Source organism: Hemibagrus wyckioides, linkage group LG08 (genome assembly GCF_019097595.1).
Source record: "Hemibagrus wyckioides isolate EC202008001 linkage group LG08, SWU_Hwy_1.0, whole genome shotgun sequence".
Taxonomy (NCBI): Eukaryota; Metazoa; Chordata; class Actinopteri; order Siluriformes; family Bagridae; genus Hemibagrus; species Hemibagrus wyckioides.
The window spans coordinates 1987417-2009343 of NC_080717.1; the positions used below are offsets into that span (position 1 = coordinate 1987417).

Sequence of the window (21927 nt, forward strand, 5' to 3'; positions counted from 1 at the left end):
CCACAGTGACTAACTGTAGACTATTGAATTAAATTAGTCTAGACAAGATGGCTGAACCTCTTGTTGAGTCTAACCAGATCTGGTCAGTTATAGCCATAATATTTAAAAATAAAAAATAAAAAATTAAAGTAATTCTTGGTACATAAGTAAAAAAAAAATACTAAAAAAGGAAAATAAAAAAATAAAATATGTATTTTTTAAAATTATTTTAAAATAAAAAAAAAACTTTTTTTTTCCTGTTTTATATTAATATCATAGCTCTTCAAAAGTTAGTGCCTATTAATGCACAGAATTAATTAATAAAATAGACATATTAATGAAAACCTCAAAATACAAATCAATATTCTTTATTCCACATACATGTATTTTTTCTTCTCTTTTTTTTTTTCTTTCAACTCTTTACAATCTAAATGATTCAACAACAAAATGAGAAACTACCACGACAAAAAGCCCAAATTTTTGTTAATTGGGGACCAAAAAATAAGAATTAAAAAGAACGGTAAAAAAATAATTCGGATGATTACATTGTGGATGAGGACATGGACTTCATCATCAGGTTAGCATAAAGATCAAAAGAAAGACAAAATTAGGACAGAAAACTTAGTCCATGTAAACCGTAAACGAATGCAAAAACGTAGAATAAAAAGGCGTTACACTGAGTCGGCAGTTTTTTAGTTCCTAGGCATCTAATAAACGGTCAGCTCGGTGTGTGTGATACACCGTTTATACACTGAGCTGCACATTTATTAGATACACCAATAATAAAAAGGCAACTCAGTGCACGTTTTTTTTAATTATTTCGAAATATCCACTTATTCACCTTTATTATGCAGTTTGAATTCAATGGGCGTTTTTTTTTTTAATTAATAACTTCTATATATCTTTAACATTTTTCAATATTATAAACAAATATAGTATTACTGTATAATTTGGGGTTAGATCAACAGCACACACATTCTTCAGGTTAACGTTTTGAAAGCATCCAAGCCCTCTGTCCTCGGTTCACAAACAGTTTCAGGAGAGGGCCGTGGGTTCTCCGACGGCAAGAGGAATGGCAAAATTGGCTGACATTGCATCTTGTGAATATTGCAAATAACAGAAAGTGACTTACATGTTAACATACACATACATAATTAAGTATTACGTACATATATGTGGTGCAGTGGAGAAGGGAATCAGTTTTATGGTTCGTCACGCTGTAGAAGTGAGAAGGCCAAATTTTGCGAGCCAACAAATAAGGGTAATACTTGAATTTTACAAATCTGTCCTGTACACAATATTTTTTTAAAAGTGTCTTTGAATGCATCCTCTTACTAAGAGGGATTCATAGAAATTGAAAAGTTCATTACTGACACATACTTTCACGCATTTTCCTCCCATTAGAGTTCAGGAAAACATCTGCACGGGTGTTGTGTCGAGGGCACGTGTACATCCAGACATGGCCGGTCCCAATAACGGGTCTGTGTGCATAAATTCCCACTGGCAACCCATTAAATCCACTCAAATCATTTTCATGTTAAAGCGTCGAGGACCAGAGGTCTGTTCTGCTTCCTCGGGTGAGGCGCCGTTGGACTTGGAGCGTGGCACGTACTCTACATCGATGTTGTTTTTGTGCTTTCCTTTGCCCCGACTCCATACAAACAGGAGCAGAAAACAGAACAGGACAACTCCAAGGAATGTGAAACAACCCATGGCTGTAGAAACCAGGATGGTCTTTAGGTCCAGACCAAAGGTTGTGTTGGGGGAATTGGTGCTGTTGGCAGTTGTACTGTTAGGATCTATATAGTATTGGGTCCTATTAGCATAGAGCGAGCCCAGGCTCTTGACGGCCAAGGACACCATGAGCGTGTCATTTCCCGCGGTGTTGGAGGCCACGCATACGTACACCCCACCATCTTGAAGCTCCACTGCTTTGATATAGAGCGAGCCATTGTTGTGTACCATTACTCTTCCGTGACTCCTGTTGGTTAGATGCCTCCGGCGTGGTGTGACCCAGGAAATGGTGGGGCGAGGAGTCCCCTCTGCACTGCAGTGCAGCTGGGCAGGCTGCCCTTCTTCTACCGACACCAGCTGTGTCCGGTTCTCTCGGATCTTGGGCTTGGTGCAGGTCACGTAGTAGGACAACAGGGTTTCCTTGACCTCCTTGAAAGGGCGCCCGCGGATTCCCTCAGGAGTATTGCATTCAGGTTGCTCTTCTCCAAATGAGATCGAGTGCCGCTTCTGCAGCAGCCACATGAGCCGACAATCGCACACAAGAGGATTGTTGTGGATGAGCAACACTTCCAGGGACTCTGGAGCATGGAACACACTCTTCTCCAAAGTGTCCAACCTGTTATGGGACACGTCGAGAAGTCTGAGCCAGCGTAGACCCTGGAAAGCATATGGCTCCACGGACACCAGATGGGATGCTGCTAATCTCAATTCACGGAGACGCACCAGGTCCTGCAGCAGACCTCCTTCCACAGTGCGGATGTGGCTGTAGGACAGGTTCAGGTGCATGAGGTAAGGCATGTGGCGCAGTGCTTGGTAGGGGAATGTGGACAGATTGGTGTTGGTGACAGAAAGTGTGGTGAGGTTGAGGCCATGCAATGTGTTGGCTGGGAAAACATCCAGTGAAGGCCAGTTGTCGATTTCCAGGTGGCGCAGGCGGAATAGTTTCTTGAAGGAGTAAGGTTGGAGGGTACTGATGCTGAGGTAGCGCATATGCAAGCTCACCAGGTTGTGAAGGTGGGACAGGGCATCCGTCGGCACCATGGTCAGATTACAGCGCTCCAGTGTTAGACTCTCCAATGAAATCAGGCCACTGAATGCTCGGTGCGAGATGTACACCAGCTCATTGTCCCCTACATCTAACGACTTGAGATTATGCAAATCCTGGAACATATAATCCACCAGGATGACGATCTTATTGTCACTAATGTCGAGCGTGGTGAGGTTTGAAAGCCCAGCGAATACGCCGAGTGACAGGAGCTTGATGCGGTTGCTCTTCAAACTGAGCGAGTGTAAACTAGAGAGTAAGTTGAAAGCACCTGGTTCTACATAGGCAACGATATTGCCACTCAGGTCCAGCTCCTCAATGTGTGGGTAGACGGAGAAGTCGTCTGGATTGATGGCCTGGATGCGGTTCTTGCTAAGGTCCAGGATACGCGTTTCAATGGGAATGCCATCTGGTATGGTCGGGTAACGTTTCCGATGGCAGATAACGGAGCGACTCTGGGCAGAGCACTCACACCGGGAAGGGCAGGCAAGGGCAGAGCCTAAGAAGACGGCCACCAGGGCCAGTCCCAGCAATGGCTGCCAGCAAGATATAGCTGTGTGCAACATGACTCGACTCAGGCAGTCCACCATACTGTCACGGCTCTAGAGAGGGAGACAGAGAAGAGAAATCAGATTTAGGGCACAGAAAATGCAATTTTGCACATCAGATAAGGAATAACATCAGGATTTTATGCAAACCATCAAGAGCCTTTCTTTTAAAACCTGCTACGTGACATTGTGATAAACTGCTGGCTGCTAAAAAGAAAGGAAACTGTTATCTCTATTACATCAAGAACCCTTTGGTACATCTCCAGATGCATCTTCATTCAACATGATTTAAGCCTCTTGTATATCCACAGAGGACCGAGTTCAGGTCAGACGCATGCAAACACAAATGAACAGCCTCAGATCTCACCCGTGGGGTCACTCTGTGTGTACATGGTCTGAGTCATGTTTCCACATGATTTCACAGCCATGGGTTTTTCTTTCAGTCTGCTCAGAATTCATGAAGATGGGAATTAGTGCGCTCATGCATCAGCATGACTAGATCAGGTTCCAATTCCTTCATCTAACAGAAAGACGGTTACGTAACATCTCTGTTATATCATGTTGCTCGAATCACTGCAGGACATCAGGTCACTGGACGCTCAGTATTTCCCTTGTCAGGTACACGACTTTGCAGATCTCAGACTCCACTTGCGATGTGCTGTTTTGTGATGTTGACTAAACAAAGGATTGCAGACAAGGAAGACATATTACACAATCTTTCACCATGCAGAAATCCCTGATGATCCTGCACTCTCATGGAAATAATACAGCTGGCTATCGGTGCTAGTTTGTACAGAAACAAGGGATATGTCTAGGTAGAATCAGTTGGGCAGCTAAGATCATAAGTTCTACAAAGAGCTCTGGGGATATAGAGTGGATCACTAGGGATCACAGAGAGTTTCTTCCTGTTTTTTTTCCTGTTTTTGACAATGATTTGGCCCCTATACTAATTGACTGAGTAATAAACCGGATTCAGGGATCTGCTGTGCACAAGATTAATCAGATTTGGTTGTTTCTTAGTGTCCAATGGAATCGCAGCTTGAGTCACGTGGCATAAGAGTAACTAATAACTGACTCAGAAGCGTTAGGGCGGTTTTTACTGAATAAATAAATATTTTTATATTCCATGAAAAGCTCAGGGTGTGGTGCTGTTTTAGAAAAATAATCGACGGTACTATTCAATTACAGAGCACCCTAACATGTTTGTTCCTTTAGATCGCCACAATTCACCAACAAAATGACTTTTTCATGCACCCCTTGCCTTTCCTGGATCAAAATGCCTTTGAGTTTTGCATAATTGGAATTGCTAATGTTATATCCAGTTAGTTTACACAGCTAAATCTTAGCGGAACCTCAAACTCAACCTCTCACAACAGCACTTCTTCCAAAAATCCACCTGAATCCTGAATGCTTGTGCAAGAGGCGGAGCTATCTAAACTGACAGGTAATGATTGACAGACAGCTAGATCGGATAGATGATGGTGTTCAACATCTTGCATCTTATTGTTTTTTTTACCCTCCACAGAAATCAGAGCTTCTCCTCTCCTTGGATCTTCTTTCTTATTAAAGCTCACCCTGGAATGTGAGGAGTGCTAGCTAAAAAGTGTAATATTAGCGTACCTTTGAACATTCCAGAAAATGAAGACAAATATTCCTTAATTCAATTAGAAAATTGCAACAAAAACAGTGGGTGCAGTCGGGAGAATGAGGATAAAGGAGGTTCATATCGCTGAGGACGCACACACACACACACACACACACACGGTTCTGAATGGATTTTTTTCACCAGGTCTAATTTTCTTCACGCTGCAAAGTAAAACTCGTTCCTTCAGACCCAGATGGATGAAAGCATCAAACCTTCTGCAGCGACTAATTTACTCCAGCGTGGATGTGCCAAAGCTTTCTGTACTGGAGCTACAAGGCTAATTTAGCACGCCGCATTAAATCTGCACGGGTAAATCACAACACACTGCATGACACTAGCTTCAATTTTCCAAAGTAAAATAACTGGACTCGTGAAGCAGCTGCTTATTTAACATTGACAGAAGGAGTCTCCAGTGTCAGTGATTATAGCTGCCATAACAGGAGTGTAGCATAACCGTAGCTCAGTTTCATCAAAACTCGTCACTGATTAGTTTCCTGTAGCAGCATGACATTTAGCTTGTCCTCGTGAGATGTGTTTTGACACAGCCGTAATTACAGGCGGATAAATAAAACCTTTTTTTCGTCAAGTTTCATGTGAAATTTCAAATTTTTGTTGATTATTTCATCAACTTTCATATCATTATTATTTTATGACAAAAATAAATAAATAACATTAGAAAAAATGCCAAGTACCTGCACACACACACACACACATACCCTTCCCTAAATTTATCCAGCAGTGAAAAAACCCAGAAGGCACTAAACACATCTCGCTGTTGTTATAAAACACACACGTACACACACACACTCGTACACACACTCTCTCACACACACACTATGCTGAAGCAAATAGCATGCTGACAAGATTGTCAAAAAAGGAAGATATAAAGTGCATTTTGACTAACAATGCATTACACTTGCAAATGTAACCTTTCAAAGTGTGTGATATCTTTATCCATGTGTGTGTGTGTGTGTGAGAGAGACAGAGAGAGAGAGATCACAAACGATGCTCACAAACCTTTATTTTCTCATTAATATCGATATTAAAATAAAACCTAGGTTGTCATATCCGACTTCCTGGTTTTACGCTATCCAATCGCTACTTAGCAACCGTTGCTATCTGCAGAGACCTCAGGCAAAAGCTAAGTGCATTTTTGTGCATTTGAATGTTTGATACACATCTGGAAGCAACATCTGTTGCTAATGTGTTGTTTTCTCTGTGTTTTGGAAGTTAAAAACACATTTAAACATGTTTAAACCGAAGTGTATTTAGTTTATAAAGTGCTTATGAGTGGAAAAGACACGCGATTTGTTGTGATTTTGAAGATAAAAGTGTGAACACTCGCTCTCTTACTCAACTAAACCTGTAGGAGAGAAAAATATCGTCGTATTTGAAAGATTTAGAGTTTAGAGTACGTTCAGTGGATTTATATTTATGGGCGGGGCTTCTGAGGGCAGCATTACATTTCATTGGTTCAGTCAGAGAAGGCTGAAGGTGGGGTCATTGTGATTTTGACTCTGCTGGAGGCAAATGTTAGTGCAGCTGTTGCTAATACTGTCCTAAATATTCATTCTAATAAATAATACTCCAATAATACAGGATGGAATATTTTATTCGCTTCACACGGAATAATAAAATCTTTTCTCCATCAGCGCTAAAGAAAACTACCTTCTGCTCTGTACGTTAAAAGTCTGTTAGATAGCTTTCAATGAGGTACATTAGCTAGTTCTGTTTTATAGTTAAGTTAGCTAGCTAGCTAAATTTCGTAAATTAGCTTGTTAAGTTTTGCTACCTAGTTAATTTTTTTTATTTTTTTTAACTTAGCACAATTCCCACACAGGTCTATTAAACTTTAGATAAGCCGGAATCCATATGCTAGATTTGTCTGAGTTTAAACTAGCATGTTTATCTGATATTTAAAATAGCATGTTTACCTGATGTTTCACAACGTTAAGCGCAACGTAATTGCTATTTTAGTAAAATACTGTTTTAAAAGCGTCGCTAGGCTTCATCTTCTCATCCAATCACTGATTATTTTCCTCAAACTACATGACTTTAAATAATTCTAACTGTGTGTGGAAGTAGCGTAAAGAACGTGAACGCTCAATGAGGGAGCCATTTGTATTGATTATTTATTAGCATTCCTCTGGGTGTATTCGTAGCGTGTGAGCGGAGGACGTCGCGGACAGAGAAGTGGTCAGGCCTGTAGATATAAGATGATTATAATGTGTAATATCGCTGAAGCAGAGTAATGCTAGTTATCGTCTCAGACGCACTCACACAGCTCCTCTCTGGTCTATAAATATTTATCATTCCACTCCGTTTAACAGAGCATGCTTCTTACTGCCAAATTAAAAGAGCAAATAAAAACAAGGCAATAACCCGGCCATTTAAAAGATAACCGTTTCATTTTACAGTAGAATATTTTACAGATGAGCCGCACGCCCGGCGTCTGGACGCTCACATGACCGGCCCGCCGTGTTTAAAGTACTTTTTTATTCTTCCCCTGGACTCAAAGTGCGGAGAAAATGCACATCAGAGAAATTTCACGATTCAGGAGGTTTGGTGATTGTCTTGCTACGCTACTGATGCTAGCGAGAGCGAGGTCATCTGGGTTCAAGGAAGTCCATGCAGCAGTATGCAGTAATCAGCACTAAAGCTTAAAATCAAAGCTTTTTTCTCACCAAACCTCCAGCAGTGACTCTGAGGAGAGTCACATGATCACACCAGTCGCTAAAGTCAAGCTGCTAATCATAAACTCAGCACAGGTTCATTTACATACACACTTTTATACACTAACAGGACAATTTATTAGCTGTATAACTGCACATGGTTCCCCCAACATACAGTTCCTCCAACACACGGTTTCTTTAACACATGGTTCCTCTAACACATGGTTCCTCCAACATACAGTTCCTCCAACATACAGTTCCTCCAACACACAGTTTCTTCAACACAAGGTTCCTCCAACACATGGTTTCTTCAACACATGGTTCCTCTAACACATGGCTCCTTTAATGCATGGTTCCTCCAACACACAGTTCCACCAACACACTGTTCCTCCAACACAGTGTTCCTTCACCACTCAGTTCCTCCAACATACAGTTCCTAAAACACACAGTTCGTCCAACACACAGTTCTTCTAACACACAATTCCTCTAAGACATGGTTACTCCAACACACAGTTCCTCTAACACTTGGTTTGTCAAACAAATGGTTCCTAAAACACACAGTTCCTCCAACACATGGCTCTTCCAACACGCAGTTCCTCTAACACTTGGTTCGTCAAAAACATGTTTCCTCCAACACACAGTTTCTTCAACACATGGTTCCTCTAACACATGGCTCCTTTAATACACAGTTCCTCCAACACACAGTTCCTAAAACACACACTTCATAATCACACATAATTTCTCTAACAACTAGTTCCAAAACAAACAGTTCCTCCAACACTCCAGTAAACAGTTCCTCCATCACACAGTTCCTCTAACACATAGTTCCTCTAACACATGGTTCCTTTAATGCAGTTCTTCCAGACATTGGTTCCTGTAACACATGTTTTCTCCAACACACTGTTCCTCAAGCACAGAACTCTCCAGTTCCTTGAACACACAACACTGAGTGTTTCTCCAGGGTGCTGTGCTCCATCACACTGTGCTCTGTGGTTGTGAGCTCTGACAGAGCCGCACTGAGTCGGAGCGGACACCAGGTTGTGTGACGTCGATGACGGTTGAAGGTTGTGAGCTCGAATCCCGTCACTGCCAATCGGGTCTCCTTACCTTTACCTGCTTTGGATAAGAGCTTCTGAGGAATATTCCACTCAGTTCTAATTCCATCTCGGGTTTTGTGTCCTTGTTCTTGAAAACAAGCACACAGATGGTCCAAAGCGAAGTTTTTTTTTTGTTTTTTTTTGCCTCATAGCGCCGGACCTTGTTTCACCTTTAGCTGTGAATGCGGTTTTTCAGAGCGCTGTGGGTAAGGGACTGTAGTTGCCTGGTTACGAGCATGGCCATGTATTGTGCGAGTGTATTGATTGTAGCCATCTGTGAGAGGTTTTAGTGTGGAGTGCTTTGGACGATCATCAAATTCTTTTTTAGAACACATGAAAAAGTGAAGAATGTTTTATTTATTAAAAATAAGACCTCATACTCATCCCCGATCCCAGTCCCTGATCCTCCTTCCTCCGAGGCTGCTTCACCATAACCTTGGAAGAGTTTTAGCTTCAACCAATCAAACTGGGAAAGAAATAAGGCACAGGTCCTCTTCTGATTGCTTATTGTACGGGTCGAGGGCTAAGTACTTAATAAAGTCTGGGTTTAACTATAAATGCAGAGCGACTGCAGCACTTTTATTCATCACACTGTCCTTATCACAAAAAAAAATCTTTCACAGGAATGTTATCATAAAATAAATACTATTATTATTTTTATTAGCATTGTCTATAATAATTTTAAAAATTAATTTATTTTTTGGAACTAGAAAACCCTTCCTACAGTGCCTCATTAAACAAAAAATAAAGAAATAAAATATAATATAAAAGAAATTCTACAAAAAATATATTGAAATTTTTTTAAAATATCTCTCTGAAAATGAAATATTTATTTATTTATTTATTATTTTTTTTATTTATTTATTTGTTTATTTATTATTTTTGGAACTAGAAAACCCTTCCTACAGCACCTAATTGAAAAAAAAAGAAATGAAATATAGTATAAAAAATATTCTACAAAAAATATTTTGGAATTTTTTTTTAAATATCTCTCTGACAATGAAATATTTATTAATTAATTAATTTATTTAATACATATCATATTGCTTTGATTTAAAATCAAAAGTGAATTTCTTTCTTGATCACCAAATAACAAATAAATAAACAACTTTTCAATGTATTAAATAAGTGAATAATTTATCATTGACTAACAGACGAGCCAGTTGCACTGAAAACAAGGAAGAATTTCATCTAAGAATTTTCATTTCCTGAACCATGTCACGGGACAGAGACGACGCTGGAATGTTAGAACCTGAACCTCATCAGTGCTTATAAATGTCGAGTTCCTTTCCTCCAGAGCTGATTGTTTACTTCTTGTCTTTTTCACCTTCTTGAGTAGACAAAATGTCACCGACTATCTAAACACTTCTAAAACTCCAGATGCAGGTTACGCTTATCCTCCGCACGCCCCGGACGTCATAGAGCTCCTGATCCGACCGGGTTCTCCGCTTTGTAGGTCAGAATAAAACAGAGCTTAGCGCTCTTCCCGAACCTCGCTGCCGTTTCCGCTCGGCCGGTGTCAGGCTTTAGATAACGAATGCAGCCGCTGTGCAATCAAGCACCATAATCCGCCGTGTGAAATCGGAGAAACCCATATCTCCACACCAAGGTTCCCTGCTTTTGTTTGATGTTTCTGTGCAGCACTGGAGCATTTTTACACTCCTGGATCTGTTTTGTTTACTCCACAATGAGGAAAAGTCGCTCTGAGATCCAGCCGAGTCCAGGCGGAAAAGAAAATCAGGCTAATGAGGTGGGATTAATCATGTGGAAATAAAACAGTGCTCGTCACTCGCTCGCCTCAGCAGCACAGCTTCCAGATTCCAGCAGCTAAAACTCACATCATAACACTCAGTAGAATAAAAATCAATCGTGTGAACACACGTGGAAATTTACACCGGCTTCTCGCTAACCAAGCAGTAAATGAATAGCCGACTAAAAAGGTTACTCGGTTAGTCGTGAAGCCCATAATACCAGAGCTATCGTCTGGGACGTAAAAAGAAATGAGGCAGATATGATGTGTGTAAAGGTGCAGTGGCTTGAGGAGGCAGATACGTGAAGGAAGGCGGAGTTACTCGTAAACACACTTGCACGTTTTCCCCAACCAGTCGAATAAACTCCTTATCTCTCAGGCACTGACTCCGGAGGCCCATGTAAGCAGAAAGGCTTATGTAGAGCTTATGTAGCATTATAAACCATTCTAGAATCAAAAGCACAAACTCTGTAGTCATGATGTCCAAAAAAAAAAACGTGCAACTGGTTTATATCAGCTATGTCAGGTGCCTTGAAGGGCTTATGTAAGGCTTATGTAGGTCATATGTAGCCTTATAAAGACTTTCATTAGCTAAGGTGTTAAAGCTGTGCTCATGACATCACTGTTACGGTACACACATTTATACAAGGTTGATGTCATTCCTTTGAAAATGTTGTGCAGGTTTATGTCAACGGCTTGTGTAGGTGTTATGTAAGCTTATGAGCTCTGGGACAAAAAGTAAAAGTGCAACATTCATTCTCATGACGTCTAGACTTAATTCAATCAGGTACATCATTACGCGACGTTTTCGTCTGACTGTTTGGATAGAGAAATGACGCAAAGTGTAAACGCTAATAGATAAACTCGATGGAAGTAAACAACGTAAACAGGAATGACCTTAAAGTGTAGAAACGACTAAATCCGTCACATGGAGCGAAAGGTTCCTGCTGAATTAACGTCGTCTTCACACAGCTGTCACTTAGCGAACGTTTGCTGACTCTCCGCCTCTGTAGCTGACAGTAATGAGCTTTATCACAGCTGTAGGGTCTGAAATCTCCAGAACAGATGAACTGTTAGTACTTATAGAAGTCGTCTTAAAGATCCTTGCACCTGTCAGATCAGGCAAAGACGTCTTTATTTAGAAGGCTAAGCCGAGCACGCTATCTCTGATTTCTCATCAGCATAATTACCTGGGAAAATTATTAAATCATCGCTTTATTTTAATGAGCCTCATACCGGCTAATGGCGCCACCCCGAAGGAAAGATGTAATTAACTGGCAGGTTAAAGCAGTGAAGGAGTGCGCCATTAACCTGCAGTGTTTCAGCGACGGTGTGTTTTTAATCCAGTCGTAATGAGAAGTCAGGCTAGAATGATTTCACGGCTTATCGCTTATGAAGGAGCAGCTGCAGTCCAAGGTTTAAGTTCACTAATTGTAGCACAGTTCCTCTTTTGTTTGCTTATTGTACGGGTCAAGGGCTAAGTACTTAATAAAGTCCAGGTTTAACTATAAATGCAGAGCGTCTGCAGCACTCTTATTCATCACACCTTCCGTATCACGAAAAAAAGTCTTTCACGGGAATGTTATCATTAAAAAAAATAAATTCAGTATTTAAAAATAATTAGCTTTGCTTGTAATAATTTTATATTTAAATATTTATTTAAATATTAAATGTTTGTTTATTTATTTATTTATTTATTTATTTATTTATTTATTTATTTATTTGAACTAGAAACCACTGCCTACAGTGCCTAATTAAATAAAAGAAAGAAAGAAAATATTTTTAATATAAAAAATTCCAAGAAAAAATATTTTGAAATTTTTTATAAACATAAAATTAAAATAAACATTATGCATATCTATCTATCATATACTCTCTCTCTGAAAATGAAATATAAATAAATAAATAAATAAATAAATTTAGTTATAATTTTATATATATATATATATATATATATATATATATATATTATATATATATATTATATATATATATATATATATATATATATATATATATATATATATATTATATATATATATATATATATATATATATATATATATATATATATATATTTATTTATTTATTTACTATGTATTATATTGTTTAGAGTTAAAGCAAAATGTCAATTTCTTTCTTTATCATCAAATAACAAACAACCAAAGAAATAAATAACCTTTCAACGTATTAAACAGCTGAATAATTTATCAGCAATTTATCATGGACTAACAGACGAGCCAACTGCAATGAAAATGAGGGAGAATTTCATTTGTAATCATTTTTATTTCCTGAAACACATCACAGCACAGCAACGAGTGGGACGAACTAATTAATACCAGTTTAAAGTTAAAAATGGTCCTAAACTAGTATGAACTGGAGCGTTATTGCGTGTGCTCTGCTCTCAGTTGGAGATATTTACCCTGTAAATAAACTGTAATGTACTGGATAATTACTGTCGTGTAAAAAGATGAAAAAAACCCAAAAACTATTTCATTAAAATTAAACTTCGCTCTGGACTCGTCAGGAGGAAGGAGAGCGTGTTAACGAGCGCTGGAGTGATGCTGAGAAACGAAAAGGAAGAAGAAAAACACTTCCTTTTTCTGCTCTCTCTCTCTCTCTGTTTATTTAATACTCTTTAGCTTTAGGGAACGTTAATGCAACTCAGCGGAAGCTCTCGGGCAATTGTTATAATTAGACGCGTCCGAATTAAACTCTAACGACCCCTGAAGTGAGGATCACAGAGGATCACCTGAGAGAAGAATCACTAAGGAGGAAAACACTGCCTCGGGGTCTGTTTTAGGAAAATAATCAGTGACAGAATGGTGTGATGATATAAATACATTTTTCTATAACAGCTTCAATTATTCTACAGCAATTTACTCTCAGTGATGTTTTTTTAAATGTATTATTTATTTATTTATAGTTACAATTAAAGAAAAACACAATGCAGACTAATAAAAAAAATAGTATAAACATTTTTTTAACATACACATTTATCTCTAAATGTAATATTTATTTATTTATTTATTTATTTATTTATTTATTTATTTATTTATTTATTTATGTATCTATCTATTTATTTTTTTATTTATTATTTAATTTATTAATTCATTTATTATATAGTATTTAGTTTTAAAATCAAAACTAAAAAAAAATAAAAAAAAAAAGATTAAAATCACTAAATAACAAATAATATAAATATAACAACTCCATTGGCACTCCATCCAGGGCGTATCCTGCCTTGATGCCCGATGACGCCTGAGATAGGCACAGGCTCCCCGTGACCCGAGTAGAGATCGGATAAGCGCTACAGACAATGAAATGAAAAAAAAAAATCTTAATCTCATCCTGTGTGAGGTTAATGTCAGGCTGAGGGGCTGGGCTAACCTCCATGACTGTAATTATAGCTTGATTTTATTGGATGCATGTTCTACTAAAATGTTGTTTTTGTGATCAGTCATAAAAGGTGGACTAAGAATCTCTCTTAGCCTGAGGTGTGTGTGTGTGTCCTGCAGCGTGAGGTGAGGCTGCTGAACGGGTCCAAGCTTCCTTAAGGCCACGACTCGGACAGATACAGTCACAAGACTATTTTCCTCATGAGTGCTCCAGCTAATGTAATTCATCAAGTTAATGTGGCACGGAAAAGCGTGCAGACGCATACAAACACACACACACACACAGACACACACACACAGACACACACACACACACACACAGACACACACACAGACACACACACAGACACACACACAGACACGGAACACTAATGTAGAATAACATATGAAAAGAAATCATAAATCACAATACATCTATTAATTATTACAGCTAATTAATTATTTATAAGTGTAACAAAGGAAAGAAAGAAAGAAAGAAAGAAAGAAAGAAAGAAAGAAAGAAAGAAAGAAAGAAAGAAAGAAAGAAAGAAATCAATTTATGAATAAGATAAACAAGTGAACAGGAAGTAGAAATAGAAATGTATAAGAAATGACAAATATATACATGCAAGTGTGTGTGTGTGTGTGTGTGTGTGTGTGGTGACTCACACACTCATAACTTATGTGCTAAAATAAAATTGCAGCAAATTGAGGCAAAGTCTGCAGCTTTAAAGTTGACAGAAAAACACTGCTAAATATTTATATTTATAAGATTTTCTATCAGACTCGATCATAACGCGCTCATGGAGAACCTCCAGGAATTTATCTCCTCAGGATTTCAGTCATTTCTCAGAGGAAAGCCAGCGTTAGAACCTAAACTATCACATCTGTACAGATCTCTGAAAACTAAATGTTCTCCTGTCTGAGAGAAGTGTCCAGCAGAACCCTTCAGAGAGGAACACTTTACTCTTTAAAGAACACTTGAAGAACCTTGGTCAAGATTTTTTTGTTCAGATACAGGAAGCACTCACATGGTGGGTTCTATGTAGAGCCTTCAAGAGGAACAGCAGAGAAAAAAAAAGTCAAGTGAAAAGGTCAGGAAGAAGAAGAAGAAGAAGAAGAAGAAGAGGTCAAGAAGAAGAAGAAGAAGAAGAAGAGGTCAAGAAGAAGAAGTCAAGAAGAAGAAGAAGAAGAAGAAGAAAAAGAAGAAAAAGAGGTCAAGAAGAAGAAGAAGAAGTCAAGAAGAAGAAGTCATCAAGAAGAAGAAGAAGGAGACGTGAAGAACCTAAACGGTTCTAGGTTCTATGTTTTCACTAAGAGTGCCCTTACTCTGTTCTTCTAGTTTTAGTGGAAAGAGTTTCTTAATGGTTTCTCAAGCGGTTCTACTCAAGTGGAATCTTTTCTTTAGTAACGTTTTAAAATTCTATGTAGAACTGCACAACAAAGTCTTTCAGTATTTTAAGAGGGTTTCCAGTAGAACCGCTCTGGGAATCAAGGAGCCTTTTACTCTTCAAAGAACCTTTTTTGAGCAACATTTTTCCAAATGCTGTGGCTTCTCCTCTACCTTCTCAGAAATAAACACCAGCCAAGAATTCTTCCTGAGTTCTTTTGGAGAGTTCGAGGAAATCTCTCGGGATCTCGGTGAAGAACTCGGTACAAAATTCAAGTATTTTTAATAAAGCAGAACATCACGACTGTGGAATTAATATCAGAGATTATTAATAAGCTTCAGAATAAAACCTGAACTCAGTCTTTCATCCAAAAACTCCAGAAATGATCAGTAACAGTCTCTCTCACCGGATACATGATTCCTCATCCTCTCTGAATCCACACTGACTTCTCACACTCTTCCTGATTTAATCCAAGACTAGAATTCCAGAAATCCGGGACTCGAGTCTCTTCCTCTCTTTCCATCTCTCTAGACTGCAGAGTTAACACCAGCGCTAACCTTTAACCTGTGATCAATGTAATTAGCATCAGTTCAATTGAGCTGCTCCACTCTGAGACGATCCAGTGACAGCCAATAGGATTCACTCAGGAATATAACAGCCAATAGGATTCACTCCTGAATATAACAGCCAAAAGGATTCACTCCTGAAAAGAGCAGACAATAAGATTCACTCTGGAATTTAACAGCCAGTATGATTAACTTAGGAATAACGACCAATCAGATTCACTCCTGAAAATAATAGCCAATAAGATTCTCTCAGGGATGTAACAGCCAATAGGATTCATTTATTATGTATATTAATATATAAACATTAATGGAAAGCCAAATTATTATAATTAATAAATTCACAAATCTAGAATCTAATAAACTCTTCATACACATGGAGCAACATGATTTATCTTATCTCCAGTTATGGAAGGAGTCTCCAGTGTCAGTGGTTTGTTGGAAGAGACATTTCCCACCATCTCCAGGACTCAGGAGTTTCCACCTGTCAAGTTTCTCTGTAAAACAACAGACTCTGTGTTCGTCTTACTGACCTCGAGCGAGAGAACAAAGTGAGGCAGGTGAGGGAAGATCTTCATCTAGACAACATAACTATTTAACAAACATACATTATGACATTGTTCTTTCACTGAAATCATCGATTAATGTTGAGCTGCTGTGGAGAAGGAGGAACAACATGAGTGTGGATGGGCTGATAAACCAGAAACTGTTAGTGATAAAGCAAACTCCACTCATTCACACGTCAGCTCCTGAGGGATCTCCATAAAGATGAGCCAATTACAGTTAATTAACCCCAGATGAGTCGAAGGCAAACAGATGAACACGGAACCTGAACAAAGGGTTAATGACTTCATCATGTACTCACACTCGGTGCTCTCACAATGCTCTCACAGCTGCATTTTTATTAGTTGACCTACAAAGGGTGATCTCCTTTTGGGGGCTATTCCGTTGACCACCAGCTGGATTAGCTATTGATTAGCCCTCGGTCTGGACGCTAAAATAAAAACGTGTGAAGAGGAGATTAGGAAAGCGGGAGGACAGATTGTTGATCCTTGTCTTGGTAAAGGTTTGATCAATATGGCAATATTACAGGATGAATACAGCCTGACCGCTCGTGTGCCTGTGTGTCCGGCTGTGTTTCTGATCTTAAGAAATCACACCTGATGTAATTGATTCTATTCAATGATGGAAATCACACACACACACACACACCCCACTTCTTTCCACAGACTCTTTAACTGTTTGCTGACACGATAATACTTTGCCTTGACTCCGCCTCCACCTGAGAAATTTCGATTCATGAAGACGGAATAAATCTCGCGTTCTAGAAAACGAAACGTAAATGATAAATAACAAACGATCAGCCAGGCGGCAAAAGATCCTTTAATTCTGTGCTGGAGCAGGAATATATACGTTTCATCTCATTTATCAGTCTTTTAATTCATAAAATATGGAACGAATATATTTTATAAATTATTCTGAACTGAGCTTAAAGTTTCTGCCACATTTACAGATGTTTTGCCGATTTCCTTTATGCAAGTGCGGGCACCTTAATAAATCACGCCTGCTCTCGGGCAGCATGTTGACATGTTGCCATGGCAACAGAAGTAAAAACTACAGAACCTAAAATTTGCATCATTTGGCCAGATTCCATTTATCTAGATCGACTTACATTTATCTCAGTTATATACAACTGAGCGGTTCAGGATCAGGAACGCAGATCGATCGTTTATGTTTATACGCAAAAATGTAGCATACAAATGTTTTTGATTTTCTACAATAAATTTTGTGTAACGATCCTGCGAATTATTTCCGAATAAATTTCCTTCTCATACAGCGAAATAGCCAGGATGCATAGCCGATTCATCTCGGTAATAATAATGATAGTAATATACTGAGACGTTTCTACAGCACAAGCTCCACCTTCATACTTTAAACCCCACCCCCTACCGGATGCTGAGGAAGAATAAAACGATCAATTGATTTTTATCGTTTTTAGTCAGTGTGTATAAATAAGTGTGTGACAGAGCAAGAGAGTGTAAACCCTCGCCGAGAAACCAAACAAAACAAACAATTTCCAACAAATCACAGCGTCTATATTTAGCGAGCTGATTAATTATCGTCACGTTGTTTTCCACTCTGCTGTTTATTGCCTGCTGAATTATTCATCCGCTCGGCCCTTCGCTTCCCCGCTCCCTCCGTCACACTCTGTTTTTCTCAGCATGAATGAAAAATCAAACTCGAAGACAATAAAGCCGAGAAGAGGAACGGCAGAACGGGAGGAAGAGAGGGAATGAGAAAAATGACAGACTTCCAGGAAAATGTGCTGCTAACCGTTACGAGTCTTTCTAATCTAAATGAGGAGAAAAGTAAATGATGCATCGTGGCACCAGGTCCCTGAAGACACAGGATTGTGTTGGATTAGAGACTCTGATGAATAATTAAAGACACGTCTATGAGGTTTGACAAATCTTCAGCTGTCTCGCTACAGCGTTTCAGATTGATGGTGTAAATCTCACAGTGTAAGATTTCTAACATTTCGTTAAATGAAAATTAAGGAACAGCACACCATACAGTGGAACCTTGGCATAGGAATTTAATCCGTTCTGGAGACGAGTTCTTAAAGTGAAAATGTTTATTGCGAAATAAATTTTCCCATCAGAAATAATGTAAATGCAGATAATCCATTCCAGCTCCCAAAAATATGACCAATATGACCGATAGGAAGCGTATGTAAACTGTATGGCTGCTTACAAAGACCTGACCCAAGCATTCCATGTAAAGGGTCCTCACAGGAAGTCGTGGCCACCAAGCTTGGGCTAAATATAGAACAGACCGTCCACGCCCCCAATCTGTCAACAAAAAAACATCCGAAAAATCACCTAGCTTTTGAACGCATGCCGAAGGCCACGTTGGGTTGAGTCTTTCCAAACAGCTTTCACTGACTGACAAAAATACAACAGCGTAAAATTCGTGAAGTCGCTTCATTTGGTTTCGCTTGGATTTCCACTGACGCTAACAAGTTTTGAACGGCTCCCGGGCGTACACATTGCCGGTGTTCAGTTTGGTTTTTGTTCGTAAGGATGCCGAAAATGCTTCATATGCAGATGCAAATTTCTTACAAAATTTCAATTCTTAAGGTGAAAATTTATATGCCGAGATTCCACTGCTGTTGAGTGCTAAGAAAAAATGACACTTATGTTACATCCCTCCAAAAGTGTAACGGTTCTACACAGATGTGAATTTTTTTTTTTACAGTTTGACTACCATCTAAGAAACATAGTTCCTCAGTGGTTTTCTGAATGAAATAAGGTTCTAGCTTTATAAAAGGGTTCTATTCTGAGTCTTTTCTTCCTGTACTTCACCTAGACAGCTCCCCAAAGGACATTCTTGGGCTAGTTTGGAATGTGGAAACCTTGAAGAGCTTCCTGAGGAACAGTGGGAAAAAAAACCTTCCTGGTTCTAGATGTAACTGGTCTCATACAGTTTGAGTGTAACCTCATCCAAAAGGGTTCCTGTAGGGTTTCCTGGATGGATCATTGTTCCTATGATGAAAACAGTTCCACATGAATTCTTTTCTAAAAGTGAAGCCATCTATTGTGTCTCAGTAGAAGAACCCTCAACAGAACCATTTTTTTCTTCTAAGAGAGTATCTAAGGTTTCATGTTGTCAGCTTTACTGGAATTGTGTACAGATGTGAGGTAAGAGGTCGATACTGTGGTTTGAAGTCAAGACAGCAAAAAGCTTCCCAAATGATCTGCGTCTGATTAACAGAACCTCACCGGTTCCTGCCTTCACTCTCTGGTCACGCCTGCTTTATTTATTGATGTCCATTAGATGGACCTGATACTGCACTGTCTTCTCCAGTGTAAACCAGAAGGCAATTTTCAGCAAGCAAAAAAGCGAGCCATAGATTTTTGTGTGGGAAAAGAGATCAGGATGGATCGTGGCAACAGAGAAGAATAGATACAGGAGAAGAAAGAACACAGAACACAGCCTTGGTAGTGAAGCTGTGTATGGGATGAAACACTGCCTTGTGCTCTTATAGGAAAATAACCAAAGACAGAGCGATGAGATTAAACGGAGCGACTGTTCTGAGGTGTTTTATTCCTCTTACGCCACACTCTTTTAGCCAAATCTTATTTTATCTATCCCGAAGATGACTGAAAATATTAGAAACTCTCAGACTCTTACTCTTAAACGCTGACACTGGAGACTCCTTCCTTTTTTATATTAATAACGTCAACATATTAGCCATTATGCATGTCTTTAAATCCTTTTTTTTGCGCCATTCATATCAAAGTCCATGTAATTGCACTTTGTTTCTATAGAAGTGCTAACATACTAGAACTCTGACCAATAAGAATCCAGAACTCAGCACTTACATGCTGGTGTAAATATAAAGAATAAATCTAATGCAGAGGAAGAAAGAGAAGCTCTCAGTCTGTCATCGCTGCATCCTCTGAAAGCATCATCTCAGCCTAAAGCTGAAGCCTCTCGTCACTGGAGATAACAAGAGCAGGATGTTCTGCTGGTCAGAGATGTGTAATTGTCCAGCATGGGACCCAGACTGCTACAGCACACGTTAATATAACGACGAGCAGAATTACCCAGGAGGCTCGTGTTTGTACGCTTTCTCTACACTTATTCTGTGCCATAAAGTCTGAGGAACAGAACCCTTTTGTGCTTTGAAGAATAACCCAAATATCCGGTACACTGTCCAAACGACCTACTTAAAATTTTACTAGAAGTGGAACAACATTTTTTTAAATTACAGTTTTATTATCATTATTATTATTAACCTGTATGACATGGATTTTAATTACTTCATTAATATATTTATTAATTGAAATAAATGTTATCATGTAATGAAATTTTATATCGAAGTTATTTTTACTCCTAATAGAAGAGAGCAGATGTGGCGCAGAATCCAGATACACAACATGAGCTTGAACATGAGGATCTCAAACTCCGTGGAATATTTCTATCTATTTAGATCTAACCAGAATACACTGGGAATCTTACTGTATACTGGGAATCTTAAAATTTAAAGAGACGGTCTTTATCAAAGCCTTTTGATTCTACAGAGCTTAAAATATGTAAAAAATTCTAATTTATGAGGTTTTTAAAACTGAATTGAAATCATAAAATTAAATCTCAGACATACAGATGTCAATTTGACAGACGGGAATCAATACTTGAATGAAGTGGACATGAAGAGTGTTTGAACTTATACAGTGTTTAATGCCACTATAGAATCTAATGAACGTTTCTATGGAAACCTCAGATGCTTTATTTTTGGCCTAATTTCCATAAGATTTCCAGATTTGAAAGTTCTACATAGATGTACACTGACTACAAGCTAACAAAAATGGTTCCTGGATGAATTAAGGTTCTAGCTTTCTAAAAGGGTTCTACTCTTTTCTAGTCTTCTGATTTATCTATGAAGAACCTCTTGAAGTGTGGCTTCTCCTGTACTTCATCTAGACAGCTTATGATCACAAAAGAAGGCTCTCAGGAGTATTTTTTTCATGTACTTCCCAAAAGAGGTTCTTGGGCTAGTTTAAAATGAGGAAACTCTCACTTAGAACCTTCTATGTAGAACCTTTAAGAGTTTCCTGAGGAACAGTAAAGCCTTCATGGTTCTAGATGTAAGCGTTCTCATACAGTTTAGTGTAACCTCATCAGAAAGGGTTCCTGTAGGGTTGCCTGGATGGATCATTTTTCTTATGATGGAAATAGATCCACATGAAGGCTTTTCTAAAAGCAAAGCAATCTGTTTAGCCATTCTCAATAGAGGAACCTTCAGTAGAACTTCTGTTCTGCTTCTGTTCCTGTTTTAGCCTCTAGCACTGTCCTCTCATTGGTTTACTACCCTAATGCGTTTCGACTTTTCTGTGTTTCCCCCTTAACTAGTTCAGAATTCATTCCCTGTTTCCTGTTTTCTTATATTATCAATTCCTGAGTTTTTTGGTGGACCATTGGCATCGCTCCTGATAAATTCCACACAGAGGGACATGGGGACACCAGGACAGAAGAGTCCTTCAAAATTCCCACCATTACTTTTGTCACTTTGTCACTGGTTTGAAGGGTTTAATCATTGCTCTAATAAACGTAACACCGTGT

General features: G+C 38.8%; 1 protein-coding gene across 2 annotated transcripts in view; it reads right to left on the bottom strand.

Moving 5' to 3' along the window:
* Positions 1 to 357: 357 nt before the first annotated feature.
* lingo2 (leucine rich repeat and Ig domain containing 2) overlaps positions 358 to 21927 on the bottom strand; it is a 267417-nt gene continuing 245847 nt past the window's right edge. For both annotated transcript variants that reach the window (XM_058397556.1, XM_058397555.1), the window contains one exon: positions 358 to 3360. In XM_058397556.1, the coding sequence (XP_058253539.1) occupies positions 1501 to 3348 (1848 nt within the window). In that variant the 5' untranslated portion in view covers positions 3349 to 3360 and the 3' untranslated portion in view covers positions 358 to 1500. The remainder of the gene's footprint in view (positions 3361 to 21927) is intronic.